At 38.8% G+C, this 27,203-nt stretch overlaps 1 protein-coding gene across 3 annotated transcripts in view; it reads left to right on the top strand.

Moving 5' to 3' along the window:
• LOC116463742 (death domain-containing protein 1-like) overlaps window positions 1-24,261 on the top strand; it is a 62,234-nt gene extending 37,973 nt beyond the window's left edge. For 2 of the 3 annotated variants that reach the window (XM_032146992.1, XM_032146993.1), the window contains 2 exons: window positions 19,543-19,600; window positions 23,939-24,261. In XM_032146992.1, the coding sequence (XP_032002883.1) occupies window positions 19,543-19,600; window positions 23,939-24,261 (381 nt within the window). The remainder of the gene's footprint in view (window positions 1-19,542; window positions 19,601-23,938) is intronic. The other variant, XM_032754177.1, reaches the window with a different exon arrangement.
• Window positions 24,262-27,203: the final 2,942 nt, after the last annotated feature.

Here is a 27,203-nt window from a genome sequence, read left to right as displayed (position 1 = left end):
CTCACTCTGTCGCCCAGGCTGGAGTGCAGTGGCGCAATCTCGGCTCACTGCAAGCTCCGCCTCCCGGGTTCACGCCATTCTCCTGCCTCAGCCTCTCCGAGTAGCTGGGACTACAGGCGCCCGCCCCCACGCCCGGCTAATTTTTTTGTATTTTTAGTAGAGACGAGGTTTCACAGTGGTCTCGATATCCTGACGTCGTGATCCGCCCGCCTCGGCCTCCCAAACTGCTGGGATTACAAGCGTGAGCCACCGCGCCCGGCCATGCCTGAGTAATTCTTACTGAACCTCTTTCACATCGGTGCTTAAGTGCAAGCTCTCCAAGGAAGCCTTCCCTCACTCCTCCTTTGTACCAGGTTAAGTGTTCCTGGTATATGGAGCTACAGCATTTTGTACTTTCCTTATCACTGTAGTTACCATATTTCATGACGACCACTTGCTTGTTTCCTTCCGTTATTGCTGTAATGGCTTTTCAGGGAGTCTTTTTTCTGAAATATTTTTTTTTTCTAATCACCCCTCCTCGTGAAATTTTATGACCACAGATATACTGTGTGTCTGTTTATGTACTATATATTTATCTGTGTTTTATACATCTAAAAGAGTAAGCCTTTTTGTGTCTCACCCAAGGACGAATTTTCTCTCCCCAAGGGTGACATTATCAAAATTGAGAATGCATGCAACAAACTGCGCAGGCGCAGACACTGTCCAGCTCAACTCTCTGTTGCTAGTGCGGACAGATAGTACATACTTGATAAATATTTGTGACTAACTAGATGAACAAGATAATTTCTGCAAACCTTACAGTTACTCAACCTTGAAATTGATAATCCTGAAACTATATTGGCATGTTTAAAAATAGTACATTTAAACGTCTGCTGTCTTTCATAGATGAATCTACTGCCAATAGACCATCTGTGCTTTCTTTTTATCCCAGATGGGTTCGTATAGGGCTTTCCAGATTCACTCTCTGAGCCCTTTCTTGTGCCCAAAGTCTTTAGAAATAAGTTTGTCAGGTTGAAAAAGAATCTGTGGCTGTGGAAACTTTTTCTTTTCAAACTAGTATAACTGAATGGGAATTGAAACTATGACGTTTATTTTTGAAGATGAGACTTATTTCATCAGAATTTAAAAAATTCACTTCAACTAAGCAGTATTAGAACGTGCTATTTTTCAGGAAATGGAAGTAGCCTAATATAGCAGTAGCTTGGCATTAATGAACATGACACTATGTGGATATTTATACATGTAGCATAAAATAGGTGAAGGTATTTGTCAAAATTAAAAGTGCTTCGCAGAGAACAAGCAGTAAATATTTTCATATATGTATATAGGCATAGAGCCACCCACATAATTATAAAGTGTGATGTTAATATACTGTGTCCGATTCATAAAGATGAGAAGACATATCACTTTTTACTTCATACTTGTGAGGATCTCTGTGTCTCTTATTCTTCAGCCTCTGTAGTTCATTCATTCATATATTAATTAATTCAACAAACAGTGTATCCCAAAGGCTCAACGTATAGTGGTGTCCTGGTATGTAGGGTCTTATTCTTCCCTTTCTTCTTTATAGCATGTTTTCAACTGAGAGGCAGAGTTATCCCTTAAAGCAGGGGTCCCCAATCCCCCGGCCATGAAATGGTAGCAGTTCGTGGCCTGTTAGGAACGAGGAGGTGAACGTTGGGTAAGTGAGCAATGCTTCATCTGTATTTACAGCCACTCTGCATTGCTTGCATTACTGCCTGAGCTCTGCTTCCTATCAGATCAGTGGCGGCATTTGATCCTTGTAGGAGTGCAAACCCTATTGTGAAATGCACCTGCCAGGGATCTAGGTTGTGTGCTTCTTACAAGAATCTAATGCCTGATGATCTGTTACTGTCTCCCATCACCCCCAGATGGGACCTTCTAGTTGCAGGAAAACAAGCTCAAGGCTCCCACTGATTCTACATTATGGTATATAATTATTTGATTATATATTACAATATAATAATAATAGAAATAAAGAGCACAATAAATGTAACTTGCCTGAATCATCCCAAAACCATCCTTCCAACATGGAAAAATGGTCTTCTGTGAAACTGGTTCCTGGTGGCAAAATAGTTGGGAACTATTGCCTTAAAGCATCAGTCAAATCATCTCATGCCTCTGCTCCAAACCCTTCAGTGGCTCCCACCTTCCGTCAGAATAAAGGCTCTGTGTGAACTTGGCCCTCACTGACTCCAAGGCATTCTCTGTTCTACTCTCCTCCTCACTTATTCAATCACAGTGACCCTCTTGAGTTTTTGGAATATGCCACACCTGCTTCTGCTTTAGGTCTTTGTGTTAGTGATTCCCCTTGCTGGGATGTTCTTCCATCAGATACATGCATGTCTGTTACCCTTACCTCCTTCACTTCTTTGCTGAAACTTCACCTTCTCGCTGTGGTTTACCCTGACTCTAACGTTGCAATCTACTCTTACCCCTACAACCTGACATTCCTAATCCTCTTTAATCTGCCCTATTTTTTTTCCTCTAAATCATTTCTCCCTTTTTACATGTATTTCTTCATTTGTACATTTCTTGCAGAAAAACCCTCTCTTCCATAACTAGAAGGTAAGCTCTGTGAAGATGGGGAACATTTTTTGTTCACTGCCAAATCACAAGTACCTAGAATGGTGTCAGGCATAAGTTAGATGCTCAATAAACATGAGTGAATGCGTATATATAAATAGAACTTGCATTTTATGAACCAAAAATGTGAGGAGGAAAGTGAGAAGTGCCAAGGAAGAAAATAAATTAGCATTAGAAGATGGACAGAATTGGTGGTGTGAGTTGGTAGGTGGGATAGCTAGGGAAGACCTCACTGTGGAGGGGACTACTGGGCTGAGGAGCAACCAGAGGCCAGAACCTTCCTGTATGGCCAGGAGAGCATCCAAGTGGGAGACACAGCAAGTTCCAAGACTCCGAGATGGGCACGCATTTCAAGTCAAGGACTTGAAGGAAGGCTGCGATGGTCAGCGCGCATGTGAGGGCACAGAAAGATGATGAGGTTTGTAAGATAGGAAGGGTCCTGGCAATACTTCTTATTCCATATAATCTTCTGAAAATGATCTGAAAATGAACACTATATTTGAAAATGTGTGGCTGAAAAGAATAATGATTCACCATTAAATCTTTCTTAAGTTGTGCCTCAGCCTTTCTCCTTTCACAAAATATTCAAGTAAATTCAGTTCACGCTGTACATAATTGTACTTTGGCAGAAACAAGACAAGTTTCAAAAAAACTCTCAAAGGTTTTTTAGGCGGAAGGGAGTGGAGAGAATATTTTTTGCGTGTGTGCGTGCATCTGAAGTCACACCAGATTTTGCTTATTAATGCTAGCTTGGGTTGTGACTGCTTTTGACTCCTTCCTCCTACTTGGAGGTTTTGCTTTGAAGGAAAGAAGGGCTCCAGATCTGATTGCTGTCACCTAGTCGAGGCTGGAGTTTCCCAGTAAAACCTAACCCACACATTTACGTAAGCCATCTGTTGACCCGAGTTTTGCTTAGCCTGAACTTCCTGGATTATTATTTTTTTAAACTGAACTCGTGACATGTGATTTCTAGTAAATAATGATACTTCTTCAACACTTTCTTTCTCACCACATTAAATAACTTGCTGTGTCAAAGGGAAGAAGCAGGCAGATGGCAGTGCAGGAATCAGTTCATCAGAATCGCCACTTTCACCACTTTGGATTTCATTACCATCTCACTGCTCTGCTAGGGATAATGTTGTTCCTATATTATTTTTTCCAACAATATGAAATACCAAAGCAATTTTGACTAGATAAATGAGATGATTCTGAACCATTAAAAATATTTACATACACAAGCATTTTCATTCTACTCAGACTTCTCAGTTGCAGTAATTTTACAAAATTATATTAGGGTTCAAGGATAAAATGGAACTTACTATGTTATTGCTAGATATTTTAAAAAGCAGATTGAAAAAGCACATTAGAAGAAAGTCCTATAAGAAACATCAGGATTTTGTTTTGTTTTGTTTTGTTCTTGCTGTGGTTTTTGAGGGAATAGTGGCCATATTCTGATTGTTAAGTTTTCCATAACTTAGTGTCACGCTTTCTATACTAGAGTTAATTCCAGTAACATGTTTGGTGCATCATGTCTCTTCCCCTATCAATTATAGAAGAAAGACACTAGGCTCTTGGTAAGTAGAAATATTATGTTAATTTTTAACCTCTAAACGTTTCCAAACTCTTCTCACTCTTTCCAGTGAGAAGGATGGATGGAGAAGGGAGAACTCTGGCACTCCATGTGTCTCCCTTACACGTTCTCCTCATGTCTGCAGTTCCACTTGCCCAAAGGCAACCAGAATGACCTTCAAAGCCACAATTTTGACCATGTCACTAAGAGGAACATGAGGGGAAAATGAACAAAGCTGGTTTAGTCAGAAACAGGATCCCGTGTTCTTTTTTGGAAAGTACTTTGACCACCAGTTTAATGAGATTATTTCCCTTCTCCTCCCCCCACTCCTTTCTCTTGTTCCCTTTCCCTTTTCTTTTTCCTTTCCCCTCCAGTCCCCTCCCCTTATCTCTTCCTCTGCACCTTCTTTTTTCCCTCCCTTCTCCCCTTTCTCCTTCTCTGGCCCCTCTCAACCCCTCCCTCCTTCTTCCTCCTTCAACCCTTGGCTTTAAAAGATAAGGTTTTCTCTGCTTAGAGGGCAGTATAACTAAACAGGAATTGGGCGCTATATTGTCATAGGGCTTTTGATATTTCTTTTACAAAGGAAGCACAGATATTCCTGCCTATCTAAATAAATTTGATAATTAAAAAGTCATTGATGTGTTTGCATTTATTCTCTTAAAATTATAACATTTAATAAGTAAAAAGTTATGCTCATTAAGTCAAACAGATTTTAGTTTATGAACTTCAACTGTTTTTGTTTTTATTTTTTCTTCTGTAGATGTATTATATCAGTCAACATGTTAATTAGCAACAACAAAATGCCTAATATATACAAGATATTCTGTAAGGCATAATAATAATAATGATAATAATAATAATAATAATAATAATAGAAGCCAAAATTCTAGCTTTCAAGGAGATTACAATCCAGTTTAGGAAATAAAGTATAAATACTTTAAAAGTTATAAAACAAAGCAAGAGATAAATAATAATTGAATACAACAATACAGCAGTAGCAAAAGACAGGAACTGATTGTTAATTGCAAATGAATAGTAAGATGTTAAATGCTAGGGTATTTCAGAGAAGGAGGTGATCCCTGTGGACTGAGGTGACTTGCGGGTGCTTCAGGGAGCAAAATGATTGCAGAGAATATTTATGGTCTGGAGAGGAAGAGAGAAAGGGGCAATGAGTTTCACACAAGAGAGATGGCATGAGTAGAAACTTTGAAGTGGTCAAGCACGAGATGTGTTCCAAGAAAGGATGATGAATGCACCTGTGTTTCTTCAGGGGAAGATTTGGAAACGTTGTGTTGGAAATAAGTTGCGGAAAGATTATGGAGGGCCTTTAATTCCTTACTTAGTTTAACTAAATGACTCTGTAGTTGTGGTAAGCAAGCTTTCTGTCAAAATTCACCAAAAATCTGATTGATTTCATGACATAGAGAACACATGCAAACCAGAGACCCTTAGTTTTTGAGTAAACAACAAAATCTCTCATCTACTGGTACTCTTGAAACTGGTATGGCCATAATTGAGGATGGAGAAATAGGTATCTGGTTTGTTTATAATTAAGTTGATCTTTTATCTTTTGAGTAACGGCTCAAGCCATTGGAAAGCCATTGGAAAATTCTAACTAGGAGAGTGATATGATCAAGTTTTGTTAGCAACATTACTACGACAGCCTATAAGGATAAACTAGAAATGGATGAGCTTAGCAATAGTAAAATAAAGAGCTAATGAAATAGTCCACAGAAGAGAGTGTGATAGCCTATGTAAGATCATGACAGTAAAGACAGCAAGAAAAGAACAGAGTTAGAGAGAGATTCAGGATTTGAGATCAACAGGTCTTGGTGATAGAGTGAATGCGTGTGGGACTGGGTGGCAGGAGAATATTGGCAGATAGAGGAAGTTGTGAAGGGGATTTCCAAGGTTGCTCTCAGTACACTGGTTTGAGCTACTGTCCTGTGATATAACACAGTGTTTGTTGATTTTACTTTGGAAGTGTTGTTTAAACTTGCATTTCATGTTCAGTCCCTCTAATATTGCCCTAACACACAGACAATACCAACATTTTCCTTGGAGGCCTATCACTAGTTCCCTTATCTGCTTTAGGCTGCCTTCCTCACAATTGACAGCTTGATTTTTCTCAAAAACAAATATGATTTTATCACCCTTCCAAAACTTCTCATTGGATGTCTATTGATTAAAAGTCCAAGCCAGTTACCATGGCATATGGGGCCCATTACAAACTCCCACAGCTCATCGTCATAACCTTTTAATATTACATTTCCCCAACTAACAAATTTTGCTCCAGTTCTACTTAAAGCCTCACTTCTCTTCAAGACTCTTCCCACGGGCTGCCATTGTGACAGAAATGACTCCACACTTAACCCTATTATCCCCTCTTTAGGAGAAGTCTTTAAATTTTCCAGGCAGTATTAGACACTGCACTGTATCTGTAACTAAAGCACTTTGAATATATGTATAACATATATATATTATAAATATAAACATATGGTCCATTATAATTTTTATTTATATAAAAATCATGGTAATGATAACAATGACGAATACCTACCAAATTATTCCCTGCTAGTAACTTGACAAAGCATTTACACATTAACTTATTTATTGAAAAAAAAAAACCTTAAATAAAGGTTTCTTCATTTAAGAAACTGAAGCATAGAGAGGTTTTCCCCAAGGGGAAATGGCAAAGCTACTGTTTGAAACCCGGTTTGTCTGATTTCAGTGGCGACACTCCTAACATTATGCTCTACTGTCTGCTTTTGAGACTGAGTTCCTCAGGGCTGAGAGCACTGCTCATTCAATTTTGTAATCCCTTCCCCGAGGATGCATTCAATAATGTTTTGCTGAACTCTTTAATGAATAAATGAAAGCATGCTGGGGAAATTGAAAAAGCAATTGAAGGTGGAGTTTTAATAGCTGACAGAAGCCTTACCTGTTTTCTTCCCAGCTAGCAGTTCCATTTAGCAGAAGCCTTTCTTGACTTTAAAGGAATGACTAATAGGATTTCACACACTGTGGCAAGACCTGGGAGGGAGTCATTTGGTGTGCGGCTGTGCAGGCCTTTCCCAGAAACATTCAGATTACTCTTTCTATAAAACTATTTCTAGCTATGATCCGAAATGCCAAACCAAAACAAAATATCAGGATTTTTTTCTTTTTTTTTTTTTTTTCATTCTTCAGACAGTCTCGCTCTGTCGCCCAGACTGGAGTGCAGTGACATGATCTCATCTCACTGCAATCTCTGCCTACTGGGTTTAAGCAATTCTCCTGTCTGAGCCTCCCGAGTAGCTGGGATTACAGGTGCCTGCCACGTCACCTGGCTAATTTTTGTATTTTTAGTAGAGACAGGATTTCACCATATTGGTCAGACTGGTCTCGAACTCCTGACCCTCAGGTGATCCACCTGCCTTGGCCTCCCAAAGTGCGGGGATTACAGGTGTGAGCCACCGCGCCTGGCCCAGAATTTTTTTTAAATCTGCTATAATAACCTAGAAAGAATTATGCTAAGAGTTAAATAGGCACAGGAATAAATAGGGACAGGATTAAAGTGGAGTGACAAAACCTGTGGGTATTATAATCTAAAAGTGGAACAATAAAGAGAGGAGGTCAATATTAACGCAAGTTCTGGCAATGCTGTATATCTTTCTTTGATTTGTTGAGCTGCTTTAAGAAGTAATAGCGTCTTCCACGTAGCTGCATTTATGGGTCAAGGACATCTGCTCTTGACAAAATTACTTGGAATACTGAGCAAAATCTTATGCATTTTAACAATTATTTAGATTTATGGAGCGCTTGCATGTTTGAAGTGCTTTATGTGCATTACATCATTTAATCCTCATGGCAACCTCATGTAGTGCACCTACTTTGCCCATTTAGTAGGTGAAAAATGAAAATAGAGACATGCATTTAGAAATTAGATTTATCTATTCCAGACTGCTTTTGATAATTTTTCTTCACTGCTTCCATATATATTCCATTTATATTTTCTGAAATATCTAGATCTTTGCCCACTTTATATCTGTACACATTCCTGGATGCCCCTTCCTTCTGTCTCCACTCCTTAGATTCTTTGGAGTTATTTGAATTCATCCATCTGGTTACCAGGGGCCTAAAGCTGTCTTCTTTTTTCCAATCAAGGACTGAGAAATTTATCAATCCCTCCTCCCCTTGAAAAAACCATAAAGAGATTGATGTTATAAAAGAGTGATTTTCTAAGAAGCAAGCAACTGAAAAAATAATGAAGAAGCAAAATATAAAGCTGGCTGCATAAAAAAATGTGCATGGGTTTGAAGCAAAGATCTGAGCTAAACAAAGCTACAGATCTACACTGCTTCCATGATTAGTAGTAGCCCGATTTTGTTTCCAAACCTAATTTCTGTATTTACCTCCAAGTGAGACGACTATTGGTCAGCACTTCTTGCTCTTAACTCTGTTCTTATTTTGTTCCACAGCAATCTTACTTCTCTGTGGATTTGTGCTGATTTCCAGACCTCTCTATGTGGAGGTACTTCCTTTCATTTTGAGGGCCAAACATTTCTGCCTAGCTTTTCAGGAAGTTCTACACTGTGCAATTATAAGAAAGTTCACAAAGACAACAACAGATTATTGGTGGATGCTGGTACTGGGATCTTTTAATGTATTTATTTAGAAAAAAAACATGTGTGTGTGTGTGTGTCCACGTGTGCACCCCTGTGGGCATGCACGTAAGCACACGCAAATACTTAAATACACACAGAAACAGAGAAAATATACAATGAACCTACATGGACCCACCTCCCATCACTTTCTGCCATACTTATTTTGTCTAGTACCCTGGTTTGTGGGTTTGTTTTGCTGGAGTATTTTAAAGCAAATCACAGGTACAATATCATTTTACGTGTAAATACTTCACAATGCTTCTCTAAGAGGTAAAAACTTTAAAAAAAGACACATGACCACATTACTATTGCTACACCCAATAAAATTAGTAATTACTACACTATATCAGCTACTGCCCAGCCCCTATTCCCTATTTTCCTACTGACTCAATATTTTTTTTTCTTTTTGCAGTTAATTTGTTCAAAAACAATGTCCAATCAGGGCCTACACATTGCATGTGGTTTCATTTGTTGAATTACTGATGTAGGCCCTGTTATTTGTAGACATTATCTCAATCAGTTAGAGACTTCAGTAAGAGAGTTTAGTTTATTGGCTCAGCTTGCAGGACTTCACAGGAGCAGAGCCTGCATGAGGACCCAGACTACAAGGTCGTTTCTCTTTTATGCTTTACCAGCTTCCTTCTATTCCTTGGGCAAGCCAGATCCTTGTTTTCCTTATGTCCACCACTTTTACCACTATGTCATCCTGCCTGTCATTTCCTTTGTACCTTTAGAGTGTTTGGCAAATCTAGATCTTTCGAAGAGCCAGTTAGGAGGGAGGATCGTACCTTTTGCTGAAACTAAGCTTTGGAATAGAACTTCTGTAGCCTTGGATAGTGGTTTTTCTCTTTACCTAAAATTTTCAGCTCCTGAGTCAGAAGCCGGCTTCCTCAGCCATCTTGATTTTGAATGCTTTGCCACTTCTGAACAGTTTAGTGTTTTTCTGTTCTATCCATATGGTGACATCAGCTCTTAGTTCATTGTCAGAGCAGAGATGACAGCCCTTCCTCGAGCAGGACAGCTCCAGTTTTTTCCGGCTGAAGTTATGAGTTCATGCTCCTTGCATTTTGTTTATGACTTATCATCCACAGCCCCTAAAACGTTATCTGTACAGTTTTGAAAGACAAAAATACTTCTCATGTAAGTTTACACTGAATGATATGACTCACAGCAAATAAAAGGGTTGCTTGGTTATACTGCTGTTTCCCAAATTTTGGAATTGCAGGTGCTGTTTTAGTACCATATACACACCAGTTTTAAATAAAAAGGAATCGAAACAGTGAAACAATGTCCTCTTTTTAAACTTTTGTCTAATCTGAGTAGAACTCAGGTTGTTGTTAACATGTTTTCACATCTCCTTAACAATTGCAAAGCTTTCTTTTTGACAGAGAATAGCTCTTGGGTTCAGAGATCTTTGCTGGCAACCGAATTTAATAATATTGTTATGTTTTAATTGTATTTTTAAGGTTTTCTTGTGTTTATATAGATGAAATTGTTTTCCCACTTACCATTTAAATAGAAGTGTTTCTTTTAAAATGTATTTATGTAGGCAACAAATATGTTTTAAAAATATATTAATAACCAGTACTATTTTGAGCACCTATTACATATGATACCCTAATTTCAGATACATGATATAACTCAATGCCTCTTTCTAATGGCATTGTATATCCTTACTTTTAAAAGGAGGAGACTGAGGCACAAGGGATTACTTTGCTTAAGGTTTCAAGTTTAATGAATAATATGTTAGCAGCTGAGCTCTTTACCTCCCATCTAATAGTACTACCAAGTCAGTAAAATTGATATATGTAAATAGCAAGCGTAGTGCCAGAGGTACTGAAGTGACTGAGTAGAAATTTCCACATTGCAACCTTCATGTTACATACAAATGTTAAAGTTACAAATACAGGATCTGGATTCTTACTGATGTCAGTTTAAATGTTGTATTTGTCATTTAGCATATATGTTTTAGTCAAATAATTTTATCTTTCTAAACTTGTTTCCTCCTTTGTACAACAAGCATAATAACCTCACAAGGATGGGTGTGTATGTTTATGCTGGACTATATACCATATTATACTGTCAAGGTTCTATAACATACTTTAAGTTTTTAGAGTAATTCCTGGTACATGGCAATTATAGTAGCTGGTATTATTATCTGGAGGAAGTATTATTTATTGTTAGAGCTTCAGACAGACCTCAGTTTCATGACTAGTTTTGCCATATCCTAGCCATATTACCTTGGAGAAGTTACATCTGTGAAATGGGGATAATAACACCACAAACCATTGTTATGGGTTTGCAATGATATAGTTACAAGTTCATCCTCACTCAATACTTACGTAAACTTTTATTTGATTTGTGATTATGTTGAACACATAACTACAGCACAAAGCTTTTATGGTAGCATTAATTTTTGTACCAGATTACTTTCTTGATCAATATAATGTCTAGCTTGTTTATAATGTAAAATTATTAAGAATTGTATGAGTCATACATTATAAAATTCAGCATACCCTTTACTGTTACGCAATAAATCAGCTCAAGTTAAGCAAAACTTGAGGTCATACATCATAAAATTTGGCATACCCTTTACTGTTATTATTGTTTACCCTAGAGCACTTATACATGAAGACATTCTAATAGGTGATTATTGTGATGTCTGTGTAGGATTTTTCTGATAAATAAGTCTTTTATTTTGTTACTAAAATACATACAGGTAAAAGTGATAAGATTATAATAAAGTAAATAATCCTTTACTATTATGCAATAAATGAGCTCAAATTAAGCAAAACTTGAGCTCATTTATTGCATAATAGTAAAGGGTATGCTGAATTTTATAATGTATGACTCATACAATTCTTAATGATTTTACATGATAAACAAGTTATGATTTTACATTATAAACTAAGTAAGCATCGCCATTTGCTTATGGCGATGCTTACTTAGTTGAAGAGGTCTATGTGCAAAATAAATACAAAGTACAGTAAGCAGGAAAAGTCAGGACTTATAATACCCTAAATGATTCTGGTAAAAATCCATGCTAAAGATACACAGAAAAGTACTAATTATATATACTTTCTTAGTCTATTGTTAATCCTATCACTTTTACCTGTATGTCTTTTAGTAAGAAAAGACTTATATCCAGAAAATCCTACAGTAAGTACGTGGGAATGAGAGGAGTGTGAGGTTAGGGCAGCTGGATGAAGGAGCTATTGCCACAGATATCACAATAATAACCTATTAGAATGTCTTCATGCATAAGTGCTCTAGGGTAAATAATAAAATTAATAAAAACAGCGTGTCATTTTCTTTCATTGATTGTATAAAATTGATGCTTAGCTACAAGGCTATGTGGCATCCATGCCAAATGTTGCTAAAAGTATCAGAAAATCCTTACCGTGTACCTTTACAGAAAAATTTGCTCTGTGCTAGAGTCCCCAAGAACTGGGAAGCAGTAGAAATTGCAGAGGACAAACTCTACAACTTCTTATGCCAAATGGCAATAGTATTGTTTCAGTTGCCCTTGAAATTAGTGACCACACAAGGAACAATTAAAAATAGGGCATTCTGGCCAGGCGCGGTGGCTCACGCCTGTAACCTAAGCACTTTGGGAGGCCAAGGTGGGCTGCTCACCTGAGGTCAAGAGTTCAAGGCTGAGGCAGGAGAAACACTTGAACCCGGGAGGCAGAGGTCGCAGTGAACCGAGATCACGTCATTGCACTCCAGCCTTGGCTACAAGAGTAAGACTCTGTCTCAAAAAATAAAATAATAAAATAAAATAAAATAAAATAAAATAAAATAAAAATAAATAATAATATTGCTCTAGTATTCAAAGGTAGCATTGTATTTTTTCTGCTTAGCCCTTCAAACTATGCGTAAAATGGTGGGAAGGATTTACCATTTTCCCGACTGTCCCCTTTCTAACTTTCACCTTAGGTTTTACTGGGTGGGTATCGTGCGGAGCCCCATTATGTTTGCTGTGCTCCCTATGGTGACCTGTGTTCATTCTTTGCGGCTGGGAAGGCACAATGATGACAAGATATCACCAAACAAATCAGCCCTAAAGCTGGTCCACAATGGCAATTGTCTTTCCGCTGCATTGTCTTTCACTCTTGTTTTCATGCACATGTTTCTACAGTGACATCAGCTTAGTCAGTGCCAGTACCACCCCAAAGCTCCCTGAAAGCACATTACAATGAGGGTAAGTCCCGGCCAGGCTGAAGTATTGAGCTTCTTTCCAGTCCCAAGCACTGTCAGAGACTAGTGTGGTTAGCCCTCAACCAGGAGACCCGATCACACTTGATTCTTGATATTGCATCTATCACAGAGGAAAACAGTAAGAGCTCCCCATCTCCCACACAATGTTTTTTAATTTTCATTTTTTTTAAATGAAAGGCAGATGAGGTAGCCAAGGAGAAAGCAATTTTTATATGACTCAGATTTGAGCTCAGGGTCAATGCTGAGAGTTCCAGACATGCCTCATAAGTGTGCAGAGAAGGAAGCAGCCTAGAAAGTTATTTGCATAAAAGCTGAGGTGTTCCTGGGGTAAGAAATGGACCTGAGTTTCAGAAATAACTGCGTATATGAGATATGACTTGACAGAATTCTGTATGCAGGGGAGTTAGGATGGTTTTACCTAAAAATGCATGCACATATTTTAAAAATTTAGCATATAAATTCATTAAATACATATGAATGTATTAAATATTGCATGTTAAGTATATAATATGTAATATAAATGTACATTATTATATACCATAATTATATATAGTATGTGTTACATATATGTGAAATACACAAATATATATCATATCATACACTGAAAGCTCTAGTCATCGGGGGCCAGCAAGTGTTTAGAGGCGAACACTGCAGCTATTGGTAAAATCTATCTTCCAGTTCCACTCCTTAGATGCATGATTATGTCTGAAGGAAAAAGTTTTAATTGAAAAACAGAAGGCCTATTTTATTTAGTTCTGTGGCATACCAAGGCACAGTCAATATTACTTTAATGTCATGTGACATGAGGAGTAGGAAGCCACTTCCTTTATCCTATCATGTTTTACCACACAGCTCACATACCAGGAGAGCTTAGGGTGGCCACTAACAGAGAATTGCTTCCCTTGGGAGAGAAGCAGGAGAGACCAAGAGCTCCATATAAAGCAGGTGCAGCGGGATCACTGCTGGTGGGATCCAGGAGAGCAGCAGTAGGGCAGCAGCTGTGCGAACCTGCGGAAACCACAGATGTCAGCTGGACCCACATGGCACCATGAGAGCAAAACTGAAAGACAGGTAGAAAGCATCATGGCATGCTATGTGGTGACAGATGCATGGGGAGAAGCTGCTGTGCCCACAGAAGGAGTGTGGAGGGCTGCATGGTCCAGCTGAGCACTGGGGGGCACCTAGTGGAACAGTGTGGAAACCAAGAGAGTAAAGCCCATGGAACTGCCAGAAATACTTGAGAAAACTTTGCCAGAAGCTGAAATTTCTGCATGAGAAGATGGGCCCCAGAGCTAGGTCATCTGCGTGATTCCTGTGAGGTAATTTATGAAATTATTTAATATAAATTAATATTTTTATTACTACATCCCTATAGATTTAGGTAAGGTGAAGCAATCTGAAGTTTACTTTTGTCCTGATGTGACATTAGAAATCTTCACATTAGAAATCTTCATCAGTTTTTGATAAAGATATTTCTTTCATTCTTCCATGCATTCATTGGGATACATTTATAGGGGTGCTAGTTGAGAATTCATGTACGGTTTGATACTTGATTAGCTTTTTCTGTGTGCACTCAGCCTCAGCATCAGAATCACCCAGTTGCTTATTCCAAATGTGGCCTTATCTGAGACCAGTTGAATCCAAGTGTGAGCTTCCCTTTTTTGCCCTTTTCTCAAGGTTCATTGTCAGGAACACTCAGGTTTGAGAACCACTGCCTACTTTTCTTTTTTTTGGGTTTTTTTTTTTTTTTCTTTCAGACAGTCTCACTCTGTCACCCAGGCTGGAGTGCAGTGGCATGATCTCGGCTCACTGCAACCTTGGCCTCCCGGGATCAAGCGATTCTCTTGCCTCAGACTCCTGAGTAGCTGGGACTACAGGTGTGCACCACCAGACCTGGCTAATTTTTGCATTTTTAATAGAGACAGGGCTTCACCATGTTGGCCAGGCTGATCTTGAACTCCTGACCTCAGGTGATCCACCCGCCTCGGCCTCCCAAAGTGCTGGGATTACAGGCGTGAGCCACCATGCTCAGCCCACTGCCTAATTTTCTTAGCGAACAGAAAACTAAACACCTCGTGAAAGAGTGGTAGACAGGGTGTAAGGCGTGTGTTTCTCAAAAAGCAGCAGAGATCTGAAATGTGTTCTGTAGGAAATGGTGGAAGAAATCTTCACGGATACATAAAAACCTTGCTGTGCAGATTGTGTGAACAGCTAAAACTGCTGACCTTAAATGTATGATGATAACAATCCTTGTGACTGTCCATGGAGGGCCATTCTGGCTATGAAGTATTTATTAAAGGTATGATGTGCTGAACATGTGGCAAATGTAAGTACTGATATAAAAGAAGATGCAGAAGAGGACACGATAAATCACTGAGTGTCTAATTGGGGAGAGAAAACAACACATATGAATGGCATTAACAACAATATAATATTAAGCTGTTAGATAAATTGTGTGATAGTATAGTGCATAAATTCCCAAATAAGAAACTAATTTATAAAAGAGGTAGAATTTGACCAGTTCCTTGAAAATATGGCAGGATTTGAAGGGGCGTATCATTTAAATCGAGAGACGATATCATCATGTGAATACAAATTTTTTTTAAGTTTTTTGAGAGTAGGGGTGTCACTCTGTCATGAAAGCTGGAGTGCAGTGGCCTGATTTCAGCTAAGTGCAACCTCTGCCTCCCAGGCTCAGGTGACCCTCCTACCTCAGCCTCCCAAGTAGCTGAGACCACAGGAGTGAGCCACTACACCTGGCTATTTTTTGTATTTTTTTTGTAGAGATGAGGTCTTGCTGTGTTGTCCAGGCTGGTGTCAAACTCCTGAGCTAAAGATATTCTCCTGCCTCAGCCTCCCAAGGTGCTGGGATTAGAAGCATGAGCTACTGCCCCCAGTCAATAAAATATTTTTTACCACTTTGTGTGTATAACACCTTATCTACTATGATGTCTAACATATACAGGAATGAGATATACTTTCCTGGCCTTCAAAAACGTTAAGTCTATCGAGTAAAGGGAAGACTGATAAGGCTGGATCTTGGAGCACTGAAAAGCCCCAAGGAGGGTGAAAACTTTTGGAGGTTCCTTGGGAAATAACACTGGATAATAGAGTAGATGTAACCAAGTCCAGTTTGTTGAGTTGCACACAAAAGATCAAACTTTCTCACCTATGAGTTCAAGTAAACAATGGTTTACTTAGCTTTAAGAATTCAATACAGGGCTATAATTAGGGAGCATGGAAAGAGTAGTCCGTAATCAAAGGAATCCTAACGATAGTGGCTATAAAACTCAAGACACTCACTCATACCTCTTTCTGGTGTAGGTGCCTGTCTTTTGTTTCAACTTTTTCAATGACTTCTAAATAGATAAGGCTTGCATTGTGCTTAGCAGCATAAATAAGACACATCTGTACATATCTGAATTGCTTATATTTTTATACTGATGCCCTCAAGAGGCTTATAATTCAGGTAAATCTGCCACATAAGCCCACTATACCCATTTAAATGTGGATTGTGCAGCAAGGAAACAGTTTATAGAGAGCTGGAGAGTCACGTTTAAATTTGTCCAGCATTTCTCCAGAGCAGTGACATGTTGCAAGTGGCATTTAAGATATGGTAGGTGGCAAATTAAAATATGCAACATTAACATAAAACAGATTACTTGAGAGGAATAAGAAATATTACTTTCACAAAAAGAACCTGAGAAAATGTAATCGAATGGCACCTTTTGTTGTTGTTGTTGTTGTTGTTGTTGTTTTGAAGGGAAAGCAGTTTTGCTAACCAAATGCTAGCACTTGGGGGAATGGCCAAGCTAATGCCTTCAAATGACCATTTCAACATTTTGGGCAGAGTGAAGGAGTTTAAGAAGGAAAAGGTGTGGAAAGCATGCAGGAGTCATGCAGGAGAGTGCAGGTCTGAGTGTCTTGTTGTAATGGCGAGCTGGAGTAATGACCCATCTGGAGGTCCAGTATGTGTGATCCTGACTTCAGCCTGGTAGTGGTGGGCTGTTTGTAACTCCGCCTAATAGGGAGGATTCCACACCTCGGTCTCTCTGCCTGGTTTGTTTCAAGATTGGCCCCTGGAATTTCTAAGCAAGCACATAATTAGATAAGCAAGCATGGTTCACAGAAGTGCCTGGTGGCAAAGGGAGAAACAAACAAAGTATATTTCAAGGCTAAAAGCAAGAAAAATAAAAGTTTTAAAATGCATTTTGAGGTTGGGATACTCAGTTACAGAGTTAGACTTGGAAAACTGTGGAATAGAACCTCCAAGTAAAAACTAAATAATAACCAGAGAAGTGCCTTTAAAAGCATCTTTTGATTGCAAGGAGGCAAGAGAGGAAAGTGGGGGGAAATGAGAGCTGTTTCTGCTAAGGAAGGCATCCAGCGAGCCACACAGGGATGCTGGGAACCTGTGAGAGGGGAGACTGCATGAGGCCAAATGTTGGCTGACTGTTCGGCTTGTAGCTGACCCTGAGCACCAGGGAGGTTGAAAAGGTAGTGTGCAAAGCGAAGAGAGGGCACAGACCAAAATCATGCAAAAAAGGCTTGGGGGCATGGAGAGGAGGAAAATGAAAGTGAAGGGAAAAGAAGGCAACGTTGAAAATCCTTTATGAACGGGCCACATAGGAAACCAACACAGTGCGTGGAAGTCTAAAAAGAGCCTGAGCTACCCCAATTCACTGCTTCTATGGTTGTGCATCAGGTGAAGTATTTGAATTGCAATTTCATGTACATGAAAAAAAATTTAAACACTGGAACCATTCTGTGTGCATCAAAATGCGATGAGACATCTGTGAACAAAGAGTTATGGAGGGGAAAACTACTGATATAAAGAAAAGTCTCAATATGTATCTCTTGTCCAAGGCCATGGGCCCTTTGATGGGAATGATACAATCTGCTGCATTATTTAAATTAGTATTTCTCTCTCAATATTTTCAGGGGTTCAAACACATAGTTGATGCCTTGAAAATTATATGCATTTATTTTGCAGTGCTACAGTATAATAACATACTTCAACTCATGCTATGTTTCTTAGTTTTTTCCCATTAAAACTTCTTAATGGAAGTTTTATATGCTTCCATGTTTCTGTAATATTTGTGACAAGAATGCCTATAAAATATGATATTCAGATTCAACTAACTTGTATTAGAGTGCTCAGTGGGAAGCGGTATGCTACTCATTAACATGTAACACTTACATCATCCTTGTATCACTGCTGTGAAATAAGCTTTAAAAAACGTTTTGACATACAGTAATTATAGATTCACAAGAAGTTGCAAAATACAGTACAGAGAAGTTCAATGTATTCTTTACCCAGATTTCCTTAGTGGTTGCATTTTAGATAACTATGGCAAGATATCAAAACCAGGAAGTTGACATCGATACAACATGTATGTATAGTTCTCTGGCGTTTTATCAGGTGTAGATTTAGGCAACTAACACATTCAAGATATAGAACTATTCTATTACCAAAAAGATCCCTTTTGTGCTCCTTCACCCCTTCCCCCTTCATCAGTAACCCTTGGCAATCACTAATCTGTTCTACATCTTTGTAATCTTGTAATTTCAGGAATGTGATATAATCAGAATACATAACCTTTTGAGACTAGAATATTTCTCTTAGCATCATGCCCCGAGGCCCTTGCAAATTGTCCCAAGTATCAATGTTTTGTTTTGTTTTATTACTTTAGTTCCTGCAGTGTGGATATTCTACAGTTTGTTCAACTATTTTTCCACTAAAGAACATTTTAATTGTTTCCAGTTTTTGGCTAATTCAAATAAAGATGCTATGAACATTTGTGTGCAAGGCTTTGTGATGTAGGCATCCATAAAGACATTTCAGGGCTGAGGCTGAGCATTTAAATAAATTCTCCAAAGTGCAATGCTACTCAACCACTGGCTAAGTATCTGAACCCAGATAATTTTATTTTATCTCATATGCTGTCTCCACTATCTCATATTACCTGAGAAAAAACTGTTCTGCAGACTGTGTAGAAAGCTAGTGAAATATATTTACTTCTTGATAAAATGTTGATTTTCGAATAATATATGCACACTGATTTGATTGTTTTTAACCTCTTAGGTGCCAGGTTCTGTGCTGAGTATTGAGGCAAAGTGCCTTCCCCACAAGGGATTTTACAAAATACAAAATACCACCTTTATAGCGTGCTGGTAGCTTGCTCTATGCTAGTTGGTTTAACAGTTTTAAATTTTAGTTGGAAAAATGTTCATTTAGAGTTAATCTGAGAGGTATAGTAATATTTAAATGTGTATTCTTAAATTTAAATGTGCTGAAATATTTGGGTTAGTATACTTTGCTTTATCTTAGGAAAACAATTGCTGAGCATGCATGCACAAATACAGTATTTAATTTTGCGAAGGTGTGCAATTCAGTACTTCTTCCAAATAGAGATGAGGTTCAGATGAATTTTTGTTGTAGCTTATTCACAAATTAATTGCTTCTTCTGTTTATTTTGTGTTCCTTTCCCCCAATAGCATAAGAAATTAATCAATCGTCCACAGAGTACCAAAAGAGTTTCTAAGGATCCTGTAGGTGAGGAATATTTGCTTTGTCATCATTATAGTGCTTCCCCACTCCCTTACATGTTATATATATGTGAATCATTTCATAAAAAGGAATGGAGAAAGTGACTTTACAATTAAACAATCATTAACTTTATTGGCCTAATAAATACTTATTTCCTGGGAAGTCATATACAAATAAACCAAACTAGCATTCTTAAATCTGCATATAATTAAAGCTGAGTTGAAATCAACAAGAAATATAAATGTTACTGAGTTTTATTTTATTTGTATGACTAGCAATTGCTTAGTTTGCTGACAGATGACTATACTTTGAGCTGAAATGTTGACTCTTAAGTTGTAAATCCTAAAGTGCGTTCAATTCAAATCAACATTTGAAGTCAATCTATTTGAAATTGAGGTATATATTGATATGAAACCATAAGAAACATTTAATATTTGGTTGTCATTAGGCATAATTCAATTACATAATAATGCTACAGATTTCAGGGTAGAATTGGAAGCTTTTATTCTATTTTAGCTCTTGAAACATTTTATTTTGTGATATCAGTGGCTACTAATGTGATAATTTATTGGTCTTCAAAAGACATCAACGAGGATGTTCTTACTAGTGCCTCAGGTCCACTGTGAATATGAGGTTGCCCGTACGAATTGGTACAGAAAATGTTCAGGTCTTATTAAACTCCATTAGGAATAGGATAGAATAAACACCATATTATAAACCCTTTCAGGGATAAATAAACTGTGTTTAAAAAGAGAGCAGGTGATATAGAAAACAACAACAGCAATAGATAAAAGATTTGCAAGTTTAATAATGCTGTTAACCTTTGAATAATTTAATGTCCAGATAAAAGCATAATCACTGCCATCATTAATAGTCACTGGGGAATACAAAGGTAGAAGAAGGAATCTTCTTATGGGTACTAGGAAGTTCTAGTTTATTACACAGGTTGGGACATATTTGTCCTCATATGAATCCTCCCACACGACCAATGCCATCAGAACTGCTGTAGGAAGGGTGACAGTAGATGAGGTTAGACATTTTGAGTTGGAGAAAACTATGAAAAGTTTTAAATGCCAAGTAAAGACGTTTAGACAATAGGAAGACCCTACAAGAAATTTGTTAACAGGGGACTGGCAAAATCAGATTAGACTTTCAGGTGAACCAAAACTGACAGCAGGGATACAAGTTAGAACCCTGGTTCCCGCAATAGGCGAGGAAGAAGCTAGGTAGGACATGGTTAAGATAGAGTCAGCAAGGCAGGAAAGTAAAGCAAATATTTGAGATGCTTGGAGTTAGGAACATTAGGACTTGGGTGCAGGGGATAAGAAATAGGCTATGAAAAATGTGAATAACATCACATGTCTCAGCTTGCTCAGCTGAGTGGTTGCATTAACTAAGAAAGTGAATAGAGTGAAGGAAGATCAAGTAGTGAGAAGGAAAGACCATCACTGATTATTTTGATTTTAGAAATATGACATTTGTATTGGCTGTAGTATATACTGATAGAGATAATTAGGAGATGAATATTGTGAGTGCTATACCAGGATTTAGGAAAACAATGCCAAAAGATAAAGATTGGGTAGATCTAGGATATTTCTCATAGTTAATGGTGATGGTAACATCAGTAAGAGTTGATGCATTCATTGAGGGGAGAGGGCAGAAATAGAAGAGGCCTGAGATAGGATGCAGTAATGCAGCAGTATTAGGAGGAAGAGAGTTAGCAGAGGGAAAAGAATATGGGAAGGAAGACAGCTGGCAAAGGGCAAGAGAGGAAAGAGGAGAAGCAGGGGAGGCCAGGGATTCCAAGGAGAGGAATAAAATGCTCCATGGAAGTCAGAGAAGACGCAGGCCAGGAATCAGTGCAGTGAGTAATAATTAGGAGGCCTCTCAGAAGATTGGAAAGAAAGGCTTCAATAGAGTTTTGAAGAAGGGCAAAGAATGCCTAAAGCAGAGGTTTAAGTAGTAGGTCGACAGTGAGGAACTTAAGACCTCTAGTTTACATTAGACATTAAAAGAGTATGTGATAAAGAGAAGGAAAGAGACAGCACAATCGTTTGACACAGTAGCAGCAGCAAGGGAAGAGGAAGCCTGAGAGTGTTTGTAGGAAGCAAGGAAGGAGCCTTGGTGAGGAGGAGATTAAGGGACAGGTGTGAAGGGAAAATACACAATGAAAAACAGTGTGAGGGATGGAATCCAGCAAACACAGAGGAGTGAGATTTTGTAAGAAAGTAATTTTGAGATGAAAACAAATTTAGGAGAACTCAAGTCAAATGGCTTTGGGTAAAGTAGGAGAAACAGACACGGGCTGAGTGAAACAGAATCAGAGTGAGATTGGGGTAAAGGATAGGAGAAAAGATTTATGTCATTGTTAAGAACAAATTTATATTGAGTTTAGAAAAAATATTTTAATGGATTTTCAAGCAACTAAGGACTCAAATGGTATACAATAGCTTACAGTTTGTTGATCACATTCAACATATTTTCCTAACCTCAGGCAGCCCAGGTAACTGAATGCAATCTGAATAATGCAAGATTCAGATTGACAAAGTGAGAAAAATGAAAGCTAAAAAAGACAACATATTCTAAGGTGGACACAAGACCATCACTGATGTGCGTAGTTGATCACCAGGAGCAGTGCAGGTACAGAGATATATGAGACCCTGCAGAGGTGACTGAATGACTGGGGGACACCAAGGGATCACTATAGTAATGATGACAGCAAAGAGCATATTGAGCAGAAGCAAAGGAATAGAGGCCATGGAATAAGTTTAGGAGGTAGAGGTCAGCAGTAATATTAAGGGGCTGAAGCCATGGAGGTAGAATAATTCTGGCTGAGCATGAAACATGGAGATTGGCCTTGAAAATCAGTTTCTAGTTTGGAGCCACGAGACATGTCATTGGAGTTGACAAAATTAAGGAACCACATGATCTGGGGTCAGAGGTGTGAATGATGATCCGCAGGGCTGCTGATGAAGTTGCCTGTAGAGTGTTGCTGATGACGTGGATGGGACGAGAAAAGCCTGCCCAGATAGCATGGACTTCAAAATGAATGCATTGCATGGAGGTAGCAGAACACTGAGTTGAAAGTGATGATGGAGAATAAGAAAGTGCTGGCCCCTTTTCCTTGTTTTCACAGAAAGGTGGCTTTGTATTGTAAAATCAGGGTGCAATTTACAGAAGTGTGTAGGAAGAAGGAATAGTTGAGTAATGGAAGGCAGATAGAATGCTTGCTTAACACCAGACCAGGGAAACTGGTGCAGGGGTGAGCATGAGAGTGGGAGAAAGTGGCTATGATGCAGAGGAGGGCTGGAATGTGAAAGGAGGGAGATAGTAGGGGACAGAGGTTTTATTCAGAGTTATGGATCTAAGTTACACATCAGTAACAACCATAACAACAGGTGAACAGGAGTCAACAGAGGACGGCCCAGTGAAAAGTGTTGGTGTAAAGGATCTTCCACAGAATTGTTTTTGGGTGGTGGTAGATCGTGTCGTGTGTGTGTTTTCGTGTGTGTGTGAGTGTGTGTGTAGTTAGGATGTGTGTGAGGATTGGCTAGCTGCTGGTATAATTTATGCATCAGATTAGTACTAATAAGGAGAAATAGGTTTTGAACCTAAAATGACCCTTCAAAAACAGTGCTACTCGGCCGGGCGCAGTGGCTCACACCTGTAATCCCAGCACTTTGGGAGGCCGAGGCGGGTGGATCACAAGGTCAGAAGATCGAGACCATCCTGGCCAACATGTAAAATCCCGTCTCTACTAAACATACAAAAAAAAAAAAAAAAATACTGGCACTTGGTGGCGTGTGCCTGTAATCCCAGCTACTGAGAAGTCTGAGGCACTAGAATCGCTTGAACCCAGGAGGCGGAGGTTGCAGTGAGCCGAGCTCGCACCACTGCACTCCAGCCTGGAGACAGAGCAAGACTCCATCTCAACAAGCAAACAAACAAACAGGGCTACTCAAAGCATGGTTGGGGACCTCCGCACCAGCATCTTCTGGGAGCTTGTTAAAAATGCCAAGTTTGCTCCCACCCTAGTGATGTTCAATTAGATTATGTAGAGCAGAGCATAAAAACCATTTTAACACACCCTCTTGGTTCTCAGGTACGTTAAAATTTCATAAGCATTTAAAACTCTGCAATAGCTAGTACCCTCAGGAGATGATCCCAGAATGCCAGGGATTCAGAGGCTTTTGATTGTTGCTCCAGGTAGTCTCATATCTCTGCACTGCTCCAAGGCCAAACAAAAGAGCAGGGAGACTTCCTATAAACAGGTGTGGAGGGTTAGACCCAATGCATTCCCCAGGAAAGGGCCCTAACTGTGAGTGTTCGTCCTGTGCCTGACAGAAGCCCTTTGGGATAACTTGCTCCATTGGCTGGCTGAGGAGCTCTCAGAAGAAAATGCTGAGTCTCTTTCCTCAACTCTCCCTCTGCGCCGTAGCACCATTCAGCTCATCAAACTCAAGAACCCTGATGATCTCACAGAACAGATCCATGAGTTTCTTTGCTTCTGGAAAAAATCGCTTCCAACTTTCACCAACAAATTTCGCCTCCTGGCTCGACATCTCCGCAAGATTGGCAGGAGTGACCTTGCAGAAGAGCTCAAATTCAAGTGGGAAAATAAAGTGTTCACTGAACCACAGCAGTGGTTTGATGTAGCCCCTGAGTAAAAGCCTGATCATTCTTCCTTTACCCCTAGGAAAAGGCACATGGTGGTTTTTTAAGATTGTTTCTGTCAACATTTTCCTGGCAGTTTCCGAATGATATTATTTGAAGTCAGTCTGTTTAACGATGTGCTATTTAATGATGTGAGACAAAGGGAGAAGCGTGGATCAGACAATAGGAAGCATTCGTGGGTGTGAGCGCTCCTCTCTGGTTGAGTGATTATGTTTTGCAACCATGACTGTCTTGAGTTTGGCCTCACTTAACAGCGTTTGCAATTGAGTTTGACTTGTTCACATTTTAAAAGCTAAGTGTGAAGAAAAGATCTGATAAGTGTAATTACTTATTAATTGCTATCTACACAAAATTAAACTAGTTTTCTGTGATTTCAAGTGTGAGCCCAAAAATATCTGAGACAGTTCTCAATCAATTTAGAAAGATTATTTTGCCAAGGTTAAGGACAGGCCCATAACACAGCCTCAGAAGATCCTGATGACATATGCCCAAGGTGTTCGAGGTAGATCTTGCTTTTATGCATTTTAGGGAGTTATAATATATCAATCAATACATGTAAGATGTACATTGGCTCAATCTGGAAAGGTAGGACAACTCAAAGTGGGGGCTTCCAGATCATAGGTAGATTTAAAGATTCTTGATTGGCATTGATTGAAACAGTTATTATCTAAAGACCTGGACTCAATAGGAAGTAAACGCCTGGGTTATGATAAGAAGTTATGGAGACCAAAGTTTTATAATGCAGATGAAGCCTCCAGGTAGCAGACTTTAGAGGGAATAGATTGTAAATATTTCTTATCAGTCTTAAGGTCTGTTGATGTTTATGCTGGTCAGCTTTTCCTGAATTCCAAAAGAGAGGAGGGTATTATGAGGCATGTCCAACCTCCCCTTCCCATCATGGCCTGAACTAGTTTTTCAGGATAACTTTGAAATACCCTTGGCTGAGAGAAGGGGCTTGTTCAGATAGTTGGGGGACTTAGAATTTTATTTTTGGTCGACTCAGGCAACCAATTCAAGTTACATAGATACAATAGGGCCTACAGTAAACAATGCAAAATAAATTGGGCTGAAAGACTTGATGTCGGTGGTAGTAATTCACTTTAAAAAACTTTTCTAAGCTCAAAATAAATTAAAAATAGAATAACACTTCAGCCATTTACTGCCACAAACTTTTCCTTTATAAAAATATAACTTGGAAGAGGGAAAATTCCATATTTTGTCATTAGTGAAATGAGGCAGTGCAGAGAAAATAAGTTATACAGTGAAAGAATTCAAGGCCTATTTCTTCTACTTAGGAAGAAAACCTACTTTAAAATTAGTTAACAGAAGCCTTATTACATAAGCCCTACATATACATCATTAAAAACAAACAAGACATCTGTAAATAGAACATTAAAGTGAAAGAAAAAATGAAAACTTATCTAAACCCCTCTTTCTATTGATAATCCCTATTAGTGTCTAGTATGAGCTTTGAGTTTTTGGAAAGCCTGAAGCCCTTTAGCTCTCTGAAGCAGTTTGCTATAAATGGGACATTGAACTAGTTTCACTGACTCATTAATGCAAAAACTATTAGGTCGTTGGCTTGAAAACATCGGTAGCAATTAGTTTCAGTTATTGAATACCTAGGAATTAATTAAGTTATATTATAAAATTAAATGTTTTAATGGTTCTCAAATTTAAACGCAAGATTTCCTTCTACAAATTAACCAGGGATTTAGATAACTATTCAGTTATATATTGAAAAAGGCGATTCCAATTTTCAAACATAGTCCCATAAAGGAATATTTTATTAGTCAAGATTTTTTACATGCTGCCAAAAAGGTACAATATGTATTTTCATGTATTCTTGGAGCAAAGAAAACAGACTAAAATTCTCATGGTTTTCCTGATTACAATCTAACAAAAAAGTAAAGAAAATGAAAGTTGCTTCTTATCCTGTCATTAGAGATTACTATTATTAACCATTTTTGGCATAATTTCTTCTAGTTTTTCTTTTTTTCTGGAAGAAAATATTTCTATCGGTATAGATGTATCTAAGGACACTCACATATGTGTTCACCTGCATGCACACATGCTAATATGTATGTCCCCTCACACACATCCCTGCCACACACCTCTCACAAATGCACCCTCAAACACACAGGCCTACCCTTTATCAGCACAGTTTCGCATCCACCTGTGCGCCTCACATATGCTGTCACAAACACACCCCTCCTGCACACCTAGCTCCCAACTCTCTCACAGAAACACACCTATTCACATACATAAATACATGTGCACGCACACACACCCCTCACACACATATAGTTTCAGATCCACTTGTACACTCTCACAAATGTCCTCGTTCACATATGCCCCACCTCCACATTTCATATACGCATACACTCATTAATATGCCTCTCCCACAGACACATGCACACACATACACAACATCTCACTTCACCTATACCACTTCACCTTCATACACACAATCTCATTAAAACACTCCCTCTCACACCCCTCCCACCTCTCTTTCTCTCTCTCACACATACACTCACATACATTCACTCACAGGCACATATACACATCTCTTCACACACACAGATACATTTTCCCCTAGAATTAAAAAAAATACTGCACTTATTGTTGTTACAGTAAAGCAATATAAAGGTATATAAAGAAAACAATTGATCATCCCTGCAGCATCTCCTCTCTTAAGATAATCCAGGAAATCAATCCCATGTGTAATCTGTGCCACTTGGATTGAGACCTGCCCCTGAACACCCTCAGTATTGATAACCTCACCCATACCCTTGTGTACCCATTTCTCTGTCTGGTGAGCCAACCTGTATGGACCACATCAGAGATGCCTTGTTGGCTTTTGCTAATGGAAAGCCCCAGCAGAACACAGAGAGGAAGGAGAGTGAATTATACTATTCCCCTTTTCCTCCCTGCG

Source organism: Hylobates moloch, unplaced genomic scaffold (genome assembly GCF_009828535.3).
Source record: "Hylobates moloch isolate HMO894 unplaced genomic scaffold, HMol_V3 SCAFFOLD_56, whole genome shotgun sequence".
In the NCBI taxonomy this organism is placed as follows: Eukaryota; Metazoa; Chordata; class Mammalia; order Primates; family Hylobatidae; genus Hylobates; species Hylobates moloch.
The sequence above is the reverse complement of the archived record's forward strand: the minus strand, read 5'-3'. Positions and strand labels throughout refer to the sequence as shown.